This window comes from Lepidochelys olivacea, assembly GCF_965140295.1.
Source record: "Lepidochelys olivacea isolate rLepOli2 genome assembly, chromosome: 9".
NCBI classification, from domain to species: Eukaryota; Metazoa; Chordata; order Testudines; family Cheloniidae; genus Lepidochelys; species Lepidochelys olivacea.
Genome location: NC_140419.1, coordinates 34,760,760 through 34,772,312, shown reverse-complemented (window position 1 = coordinate 34,772,312; position 11,553 = coordinate 34,760,760). Strand labels below are relative to the sequence as shown.

General features: G+C 41.4%; 1 protein-coding gene across 6 annotated transcripts in view; it reads left to right on the top strand.

Moving 5' to 3' along the window:
- COL4A3 (collagen type IV alpha 3 chain) overlaps positions 1-11,553 on the top strand; it is a 115,029-nt gene that overhangs the window by 92,383 nt on the left and 11,093 nt on the right. For all 6 annotated transcript variants that reach the window (XR_014713057.1, XR_014713058.1, XM_084639761.1 and 3 more), the window contains 10 exons: positions 456-582; positions 868-948; positions 2,490-2,588; positions 3,611-3,661; positions 4,647-4,832; positions 5,480-5,610; positions 7,085-7,157; positions 8,058-8,129; positions 8,236-8,355; positions 10,882-10,980. Coding sequence is in view for 4 of the 6 variants with exons in the window: in XM_084639761.1 (XP_084495887.1) it covers positions 456-582; positions 868-948; positions 2,490-2,588; positions 3,611-3,661; positions 4,647-4,832; positions 5,480-5,610; positions 7,085-7,157; positions 8,058-8,129; positions 8,236-8,355; positions 10,882-10,980 (1,039 nt within the window). In the remaining 2 variants the exon portion in view is untranslated. The remainder of the gene's footprint in view (positions 1-455; positions 583-867; positions 949-2,489; positions 2,589-3,610; positions 3,662-4,646; positions 4,833-5,479; positions 5,611-7,084; positions 7,158-8,057; positions 8,130-8,235; positions 8,356-10,881; positions 10,981-11,553) is intronic.

The window sequence follows — 11,553 nt, the reverse complement described above, 5'->3', positions numbered from 1 at the left end:
AACTTCATCTAGACATTTGTGTACAACTATATATTATGGAGAAATTAATTCCCAGGCCCCCAGAGGGTGACCATTTTATATTCAGGAGCTGTTACACTTTATTGGCTTTTACACTAGCTGGTTTATGTGGTGTTGGTGATACTGAGTGTGTGGAGAAAATAGAGGCCAGAGATTCAGGGAACTGCTTTGTGAGATATTTAAAATACATTGGACATGTGTTTCAGAAACTAAGATCTCTCTTTGAAACCATCAGTGGTGCATTATAAAATTTTAGAAGCAACATGTCATATGCCTACTTTGATATTTTCTGTCTGCAGATTATCTCACAACAAATAGCCATGATTATATTCACATCAGCATTAATACATGTGATTTTTTTAGAAGGCTACTAATTCAATATGCATTTTAACTTAATTAAAATCTTATCCAAAATGTATTTGGCTGCTGCTTCTTAGGGTGATCCAGGTCCCCCGGGAGAAATGGGAAGAAAAGGGGAAAGAGGATCACCAGGTCAACCAGGACTTGTAGGAGAACCCGGACTAGCTGGAAACAGGGGGGATTGTGGAAAACCAGGAGCTCCAGGTGAGCTTTGGTTTTGGAAAATGGTGAGATTTTACATGCTTTTAGCAAAAGGGAATCTCCAAATCCTCCAACAGAAATAACTAGGCCAGCTCCTCAACTAATGGGAGTTGGCAAAGCACCATTGAAATTAAGGGAGCTGTGCTAGTTTACATCAGCTGAGAATCTGGTCCAAGTAAAATCATAGTAGATCTAGCAAGCCATTAACTCTGGATCCAGTATAGATCTGAATTCAGGGTGATGCAGCTTTTTCTTCTTTTTCTTCCAAACTCTCCCCCCCATTTACAGGGCCATCTGAATGTGCTGGAGATACTGGCTCTAAAGGGTGCAAGGGGGTGGCAGGACCAAGAGGCACTGAAGGCCCTCCAGGTTGGATTTTTATCCTCTCTCTCATTTCTTTCCCAGCTCTCTGCATTCTTGGTTGTTTCCTCTGTTGACATGAGATAGCTGAGATTTTCAATTTCTTCTATCAGAGGGGTAGCCATGTTAGTCTGTATCCACAAAAACAATGAGGAGTCCAGTGGCACCTTAAAGACTAACAGATTTATTTGGGCATAAGCTATCGTGGGTAAAAACCCACTTCTTCGGATACATGGAGTGAAAATTACAGATACAGGCATAAATATATGTTGGCACGTGAAGAGAAGGGAGCTACCTTACAAGTGGAGGACCAATGCTGAAGGCCAATTCAGTCAGGGTGGATGTGGTCCACTCCCAATAATGGATGAGGAGGTGTCAATACTACCTCCTCATCCATTATTGGGAGTGGACCACATCCACCCTGACTGAATTGGCCTTCAGCATTGGTCCTCCACTTGTAAGGTAACTCCCTTCTCTTCACGTGCCAACATATATTTATGCCTGTATCTGTAATTTTCACTCCATGTATCCGAAGAAGTGGGTTTTTACCCACGAAAGCTTATGCCCAAATAAATCTGTTAGTCTTTAAGCTTCCACCGGACTCCTTGTTGTTTTTGTCAGTTTCTTCTGAGTTTTTTGCAAATTACTTTATATATTTTTGAAATTGGGTTCTGAAGTTCTTTAACATTTCCATCATAAAGCTATAGGTACAGTTATAAAGTTTTAGTACAATTTTAAACCCAGAGAAGGGGTTTTTTAAAAATCGGGACACTAAAGATTGCAGGGAGATGTAATAGCCTCACAAGTGGTGAGAAAGGCCTGCTCTGCCTCCTGAAAGATCATTGAGATATCCACAGTGGACGAAAAAACAAAGACCTAGCCAGAAGTAGAAAAAAAGCAGTCAGAGAAGAGAGTGAAAAAGACAGAGGGTGACAGTCCATTGCTAGAGTAACAAAGATCAGAACACTTTAAAATATACATATAGGGAGATGTATACGTATCTACTATACATTTTATTGAAATGAAAACAATGGGGGAAATAGCCATTATCAACAAAATTAGTATTGAGTATTGCCATGTCCAGATTCCCGTCTCATTTACTCCAAGGTAAATCGGGAGTAGTGCTGTTGACTTCCATGAAATTACTTTACATTTATACTAGTATAAGAGAGGTCAGACTCTCATTCTCACTCAGTAAGTCTCAAACCCGCCAGAGGATCTAGGCATTGAGACCCTGAGGCCCAGATGGGGTCCGTTATTGTGATCCCATTGACAGACTGGGTCTTACAATTTCTCTGAAAGACACAGGAAAGTAGCCTGTAAGCATAATGTGGGTCTAATTCTGAATCCATTGAAATTCACGGGAGTTTTGCCAGTGAGTTCTGTGGGAGCAGGATACTGCACTTTACCACCATTTATACACTAGTACAGTTGTGGGGGTTTTTAATGCACCACTGTTAATAACACTCTAGTAAATGAGCATCATTTCCTTGTCATTTTGCATTTCAAACAGATAAGTAAAAATGAAAATGACAGTTTATAATTCTCAGGTGCAATAGGAGCCCCTGGAGCCAACGGAGCTGTTGGAGAAAGGGGGAATCAAGGACAGGATGGTCTTCCTGGCTCCCCAGGGGAAAAGGGAGAACGAGGTACTGCAGTATAATATTTTCATGTTATTTTAAACTCATTTCCTTTCGTGTTCACAATTCTTGTCAATCCTGTGGGCTAAAAGAGGAATCCCCTGAAGTACAAAAATTATGTTGGTAACTAAAAGGTTTCTTTCACACTTCACAAACTTTCTGTATGAATTTTGCATAGGACATCAAAATACAGTATATACACATGGCTCCTGCATGACATTTCTGGTTTATAATGATCATTATATAGTCCATTTTAATGTCCACGTCTACAAAGGTAAGGGTATTGCTGATAATATCTGAGGTGGCCTCAAAAATGCTCTAAGAGTTAGAGATATTACCCCTTTATGGTGAAGCAACAGCCTCAACTGCTAGATGGAATAAGAACTTAGAAGCCAGCCTTGGGTTTACTCATATGAATAAAGTTACTCACCTGCTTACATCTTTGCAGGATCCAGCCCTTTAACTCTCAAATCCTTCAGTTAGATGCTCTTCCTCTTTTCGCCCAGCAGCCACAGAAAGTTACAGTTCTTCCTCATTTACAGAAGAAAAGTGTTTTCACGTTTTTAGCCTCAAGCTGCTTTTTTGTGTTAGTATAAAAACAGATATTCAGTATTTTTTCTTCATATCAAGTTCTTAATAACGACTGTCATATTATTTTCACTTTTCACATACTTAAGTTTCTTTTTGCATTTTTCTTAGTTGATTTAAAACAAATGCAGTGTTTTTCCTGGTTTTTTCTTCAATTTGGTTGTGTGTATGTGTGTGTGAAAATAGGCTTTAGCATTGGTAAGATACGCCTCAAATATGACTGTAAAATGTGCCTCCCAGATTAAAAAGGATGGTACCTCATTCATATTTCCGAGTAGCAGCATAGCACAAATCCAAACTAATAAAGATTTTTCAGATAATTAAAATGTGATGTTTGATCCAGTATATGTTGAACAAATGTATGGAATGTTAGACAAATATAACATGTATCTTCCACCAGTGCTTAAGGGCTGTTGAGTCGCACATGAAATATTATTTTGCAGGTGAACCCGGGTGGCAGATTCCAGGTCCACAAGGTATTTCTGGTCCTAAAGGTGAGTATTTTCAGCTACCATGAGTTTGGTTTTTAAACAGGTTTGGGGATTTTTTTGCCTTAAGCCAAATTCTGCACTTGGATGCTTAAATTGTCACTTAGGCTCTTAAAAAAGAGGGAGAGTGATTCTGTAGTTAAAACCAGTGATCCGGCCCTATTTGTTAGGTTTCAAGATGTCTTACTTGTACAGTTAAGTCTATATGATACAGAGAAATCAAGGACATATTTCCTGCTTTTATAAAGGTGTAGTCAAGCACAAGATTCTCTAGTTTGTTTTCTACAGCAATTTGATTATCAGGATATGTTCTAATACAGGAAGCTGTTGCTACTGTGCACTAGCCATTGTCTGCCAGGATAAAAGAAAGCCACATCCATTTCTTTTCATGTAAATTCCCTTTCACTTTTATTCAGCTCTCTCTTCTTGTACCTCCATGCTTGGAGTTGCAAGAGGGGGAAATGATTTCCTGAGACGGACAAGAGCAGTTCCCAATCTCAGTAATGAAAAGATTTCCCTTCACGTGTAAAGCAAGGAGTTCAAGAACAGCACTATGAACAAAATAAGTCAGTTCTGGATCCTGATATTTTTAGCTGTGGCTTGGTTTAAAAGGATTTACCAGTTCCACCTGAAAAACTATAGCATTTTTTATCATGGCAACCAACAATCCTATGTTGTTTTTTCTTCCTCAACTCTTTCCAGTCCTTTGTCAAAATAACTCCTTCGCACAGCCAAGCTCTCCAGTGCAGTCTCAGAAGAACAGCAGCATGTTACCCATCCCACAGTGAGTGCTGCCTGCCCTGAGCTACATTGTTACAGGAGACAACTTGTTGGTGTAAGGCAAACAGGCACTTGGCACCTACTCTGACAACAGTCCCATTTTCAATGTATAATAAATGTGTGCATTCTTGGTTGCCGGGATTCTGAAAGTAATGGCTGCCCCATTGAAAATTATCTCAGAACTTATTAAGCATCTTTTTATGTTTCACAGGAATCAAAGGTGACAAGGGGATTCCTGGTTGTCCAGGACCAGAAGGTATTAAAGGTCTAATGGGGGATCCAGGACCAATGGGACCTCCTGGATTGAATGGAAAGCCAGGATTCCCAGGTGCACCAGGCATAACAATTCCCGGCCAGAAAGGAAATAGAGGTCTTGCCGGAGTGAATGGAAGACTGGGTGTGTTGCTCTTATTTCCTATTGATGGGAAAAGAAGTTTTAGTATCTAGTGGAGATGGTTTGGCAAATCTAGAATCACAGATGACAGGGGCTTATGCACTTTATGATTAAGCAGACAGTTGCTTTATCAGTTGGTGTATCTTTACCATTGCAAAAAACAACGTATGTCTACACAGTGAAACATAAAACTAAAATAACATAATGGATCTCAATCCATGAACCACATCTTCTGCTAAAATCCCAATCCTTCCCCCTACCCCTACATAAAACCCTTGGATTCCGTGCCAGCCCTGGGCCAGTGGTTTTGCACAGGTATTACCAAGAGCCTACTTAAGGGCAATGAGGTAGCACTGGTGTCACGTAAAGTCTAATTTGGTCTGAACAGCCTTGGTAACTGGTGCTGGGTGTAGGATGGAAATAACCCAGCTCTCAACCCAGATTTCAGGTTGTGTGTGCAGGGCTCGCAGTTGGAAAAAATACACGTTTATGCTTCTTGCTCTGGAATCATTGAGGGACAATGAACATGGAGCCCCATGATGCCACTTCTGCAGAGTCATTTTTCATGGCAGAGCTGTGCTGTAAATAATGCTGCCATGAAATATGCCTACTGATTGCCTTTACTGATTCAACTTTTTTTTAAAATGTAGGTATTCCTGGTAGTCCAGGATCTTCTGGAACCCCTGTGTACAGCATAAAAGGAAACAAAGGTGTTAGAGGTATAGATGTCATACCAGGACCACCAGGACTGGTAGGCAGTATTGGTCCTCAAGGTTCAACAGTAAGTGAAATGAATACTCCTTCTTTCTTACTCGCTTTTTAATTTCACAGTTTTGGTGAAAATTACACCCAGGCAAAAAAAGTTGTGATGTAAGAAAGAAATTAAGGTGAGTACTTGTTGTGCATAAGCTTCAGAGGGCATCTGTGATAAATGAAGGGGGGGGGGAGGTAGCTCCCTTTTATGGACACCCAGCCAGCCAGTTAGCGATGAAATCCCTGTTAGTAGCTATTCTCTACTTGCTTTACTTGTAAAGGGTTAAACAAGCCCATAGGTAAAAGGAAGGGAGTGGGCACCTGACCAAAAGAGCCAATGGGGGGGCTAGAACTTCTTAAAATTGGGGAAAAAACTTTCCCTTTGTCTATCTGTTGTTGTCCTCATGGAGAAGAGACACAGAGCAGCAATGCTGTAAGAAGCTTGCGGCAGGTATGAAAAATCATTAAATCATATCTAGAAACTACTCTTTTGAAACCCCAGATATGTAAATAGACCAGGAAATGTCAAGGAAGACACGATTAGGTTTATCTCTTTTATTTCTGTAAGGCTTGTGGACTCCTCTTGCTAAGACTCAAATGCTTTTGTTTTTTTTGTAACCTTTAAGCTGGACCTCAAGAAAACCATTCTTGATGCTTAATTATTATATTTACTCTTTTTAAATCTAGCAATAGCCTAAGTTCCAGATGTATTTTCTTTCTTTTTGTTTTTAATAAAAGTTACCTTTTTTAAGAGCAGGATTGGGTTTTTTATGTCCTAAGAGGTTTGTGCACATGTTGTTTAATTAGCTGGCAGCAACAGCTAATTTCCTTTGTTTTCTTTCTCAGTTCTTCCCCGGAGGGTGGGTGAAAGGGCTTGAGGGTACCCCACAGGGAGGAATTCCCAAGTGCGCCTTCCTGGGTTCAAAGGGGTTTTTTTGCATTTGGGTGCTGGCAGCATCTACCCATCCAAAGTCAGAGAGAAGCTGTAACCTTGAGAGTTTAATACAAGCCTGGAGTGGCCAGTATTAATTGTTAGAATCCTTGTGGGCCCCCCACCTTCTGCACTCAAAGTGCCAGAGTGGGGAATAAGCCTAGACAGCATCGAACACATCACCATGAATTTTTAGTAGTTTCCTTGCTTTTGCTGTTTTATCATTCCTGAGTGTAGCTCCTGGTGGATGAATTTCTATTTACTTGTTTTCTTAAGAGTGGGCAGAATATTTCTAGCCTGCTTGCAAACACGTAGGGTCAGATGTCGTCATCGGATTACAGTATGTTTGTAGGCACATTTTGCAGTAGCTCAGATATTTCCCCTTTGGACATTCTGTCTCAATTTTTGGTTGAGCTGTAGAAATTAATGGACATGTTTTGTGTCATTCTGTTTGTCTGAAAAATAGCATAGTCAGTAACCTATTGAATTCTAAGTAAAAACCCAGACAGCCTATCTTGCAGTGTCTGAATACTGCTATGATTTTTCTTCATTCTTGTTGTCTGACTTGCAGGGAGTTGAAGGCACCCCAGGCAATACAGGCCCTAGAGGTGAACCTGGCTTTACAGGACTTCCAGGTGTAACAGGTATTCACCTATTTATTAAACATACTTTTTGTGGACAGCACAGTACCAGTTGTATAACTGGAGACATGGAACCTTCTTAGTAAAACGTGGCTGTAGAAGGGTCAGGGATGGAAAATTCACCAGAAGATCAGGTTTGCTCACAACTCATCCTCTCTGGGTTGTGTTTTATTGCAAAGATTCTGGTTTAGACCAACCTGACACCAACTCAATAAAAAGCATCTGCCTTCCCTTCATGCAACTTTTCAATCAATAAACTCACAATACAAAACAGGGTGGCTCCTATGGTTTACGAGACCTTTCAGCCATGGCTTCTAGTCAGCACAGTCAGTTGTACCCTATTCCTATCCACCATGATCCATCATTATGCACAAGGCCAGCGTAAGGATTTGGGGGAAGGTTTACCAAATGATTCTTTGGGATAAATTCAACCCATAGCTGACTGATTTTACATAAAAATGTTATGGGGGTTGGGATGAGGATATGTTTTTAGTTGGCCACAACCCAAGTTCTTTGAGACAGGGACTGTCTTTTATGTTTGCATAGCACCTAGCACAATGGGACCCCGTTCCTGATTGGGCATTCTGGATGCTATTTTAATACAGGATTACGCATTTTATTGCCAAAACAGCCCTGGGTGAATGACCAGGATTCCATCCCATATTTCACAGCTGTTAAAAATAAAAATCTGTATTATTGTAAATTGACTATATTTTACATGTAAATAATTGAGCATCAGTAGTCATGGAACCCTACAGTGCCATTTTTACCAAGTAAACAGTCACTGTAGCTTTTTGTTAACTCTGTGAGATCATGTACCCGGAGGATTCTTAAACGAATCTCTGAAACCACTGACAGTTTTTGGCTTCTACAATCATGCATGTGTCTATTCTTCCTTTTTAGGAGAAAAGGGTAATCGAGGACCCCCTGGACTAATGGGTGCAGCAGGACCTATTGGACCAAAGGGCCACCCTGGTAACCATTATTCTAGTTCTTCTCATTCTAGTGACCTGAAACTTTGTTTTGGGGGGCAGGGTGTTAATATAAAGCATCCAGCTCTTTGTTGTATTTCCACTGTTAGGTCAGCCTGGAGCACTTAGGAAAGCAACATATATCCCAGGAAATCAAGGACCTGCTGGATCACCTGGAAGCCCAGGACTACCAGGAGATCCAGGACCTCAAGGGCCACCAGGATTACATGGTATATGTTTTACCATTTGCCTAGACTACTTGATAAGACTTGTTCATGGTTGGCTGGCACCCTGAATTTCTGCATAGACACTTTTATCTCTCTTAATATCACTTTCCTTTTCTATTGTATTTTAGTGTCATATTGACAACCTCCTATTCATAACTTTGCCCCTAGTTCACTGGATGGGTGAGCAGTTCCCTTAACTTAGACCTGTGCAAAAAAGAATTCATGAACATTTTTGTCATGCTGCTCACAATTTCCTTTTGAGGAGATTCATGAAGATGATATTTGGGAAAGGTGATTAATCTTGACAAAAAATACCCGTTATAATACATAACAAAATGTGTATCTCTTTCAGGGGTTGACCTCATGGCACTTTTGTCTATGATTGTCATGTGTGGGCATTTGTTTTGTTTTTTTGTCTGCTTCATGTCAGCTCAAAAATTGCTTTTTGAAGAATCCTGGCCCCCATCAGGATGAGTACATTCATCCCAAAGGTTCTTAGATGAAAGACAGGAGCCAAGTAAACTCAGCCACCATCCCACTTCCTCTTGACTCCTGTTCCCTTTTTTGTTATCTCTCTCCTCATGTCCCACCTCTGATTCTTACCATCTCAGCCAGGAACTTCCAGAGGAGACCTTCCTCCCACTGAGTGGAGAGCCTTATGCTTTCTTCCCATTTTAGCTTAGCTGATCTTGCCACTGAGACACCGTGCCAGCATCATGCTGATTCCTCCATGGCAGTGTCCTCAGCTGATACTGAACACCATTTCCCAACTGCTTTCAGACTAAAGGAGGGGGTGAGACGAACCAGCAGGGAAGTGGAGCAGATCAGGCATGCCAGAGAAGTGGATGTTCCTAGCAGAAGCACATAAGGCCAGTTAGAACTACTGAGAATCCTGAACCAGCACCTCTTAGCAACCAAAATCAATTTCTGTTTTATGCTATGGTGCTCCTCTGAAATCTGGCCAATCCTTAAGGTGTAAGCTTCCCAAGACTTAGCTGGTTCCCTAAGGGTTAACAAAAGGCATAGAATAAAGGAACATTTTTTGTCTCTTACAAGAAAATTTATCTTATATTGGAATCTAAATTATTTATGGATCTAAGAGCAGCAACTCATACTGTTTTGGATTGTTACTGTACTTTTGGAAAATTTCAATAAAACAGCAAATGCTGAAAAAGGTATATAGTCAGGCCTCGATTTACGCTATCGTTGCGTTCTTGAAAAAACACTGTGCAAATAGAAATAGCTTAAAAAGATACCAAGGGTCTATGGGAAATAAAGGTTTAGGTTACAGGATCACAAGATGACCTACATAATTTATCCAATACAGGTTTTATTAAAATTTTTTAATGAAATTTCAACTTGCTACTAAGCTTTACTGATGTTGAGGATGAACTTGATATGATGATGATGTCGTTTAAGTCAGAACGCTGATGGTTCATCTGGGGTGTCTTGGGAGGCCAGGGAGTGTGGAGCAGTGGCGTAGCCAGGACAGGACACTTGGGTAGGTCCTGACTTCGGGTAGGTAGGCATTGATGGGGGCGGGGAGGGAAGGCAGGAAGGATCAGGGTCACCTCCCCATACCCCCTCCAGCCGGCCTTTCGTGGGTCATTGGACACTCTGGCCCGGGTCCCCACACCCCAGTCGCGCACTCGGGGAGTGGGGTCAGGGCATGGGGGCTTGCCCCACTCTGCCAGCCTGGTGCTCCTGCCGAGGATTGGGGCACAGAGGCTTTCCCCGTTCCTCTTGCCCAGCACTCCAGCCGGGGAGTAGGGTCAAGGTAAGGCAGCTTACTCCACTCCACCCAGCACTCCAGCCAGGGAGCGGGGTCGGGGCGCAGGGGCTTGCCCACTCCCCAGCTGGAGTGCCAGGTGCGTGAAGTGGGGCACCAGGGTCCCCCCCAAGGTGTGCGCCGGGGGCAGGGGGGCCCCAGCCAGAGTGTCCATTGCCCCCCGCAAGGCTGGCTGGAGGGGTATGGGGAGGCAACCCTGATCCCTCCTGCCTCCCCTCTCCCACCCCCATCATTGCCCGCCCACTCAAGTGTCCCATCCTGGTTACACCACTGATCTGCGCAAATTGGTGACCGCGCCACACCATGTAAAAGTGAATCCATACTGTGTACAAAAATAAAGGGTCACAATTAATGGACCGTGCGTAACTGAAACCGTGCAAAAAAAGCATGTAAATCAAGGCCTGACAGTATTAATATTAGCTTTAGTTTTGTAACAATCCATTGTGAAAATTAAAACTTTCTACAGTATAACCACTCTTTTTATATCATCTTCCTAATTTATTTGATGTGAAATCTGGTGACAGTAATATGATAGAATTCTGACTTTAAAGCATTTGATTCTACAGAAAATTATGCCACAGTATCTGCTATTTTGAAGCTGCATTCCGGTGTTGTTTGTCTGGCTGATTGTTTTTGGTTTTGTTTGTTTGGTTTTTTTGTAATTGGTAATTGTATGGTAATTGTGTGTATGGAGAATAATTACTGTTATATTAACACACATTCTTGCATATACAACACAGGACCTCAAGGTGTAAAAGGTCTACCAGGCCATTCTGGAAATCCAGGCATACTTGGACCAGTTGGTCCAAAAGGAGACAGAGGATTTCAAGGACAAAGAGGTACAGTGAAGGAGACATAGCTATTTGTGTACCATCATACTGAAGCTGCAGATAAGTTGGACTCCAATTTCTGGGGATCCTTCCATTCTGATACAAATTACATTATGACACCCTCAATCAGGACCAGATTCAGCAAAGCACTTACGCACATGCTTAACTTTAAACACATGACTAGTCCCACTAAAATCATCTCTTTTCAGATCTCATTTGAAAACATACCTTTCCTCCCTTGATAATGCTGCTTAACTTCTCTCTCCCTCTGTGATTGACCATGTTTGTTTATTTAGAAATCCATGTCCACCACCAAGGTGCCTTACTTTTTATATAAACAGTCAATTATAGAACAACAAATTGGAACTGCTTGTTTTAAGTCCTTCACCATAAAATGTTTTTACATTTACCACTCTCCTGCAGAGTAAACCATGTTTCTTAGCATTGTGCATTTGGGGATATAGGTTGAAGGAAGAATGCTGTATAGAATCAAATTGCATTGTATTTTATAACTAATATTGTTTTATTTGTTCCACACAAAAGCTATTTATGTACCTTTTACATTTAACAGGATTTAAAACG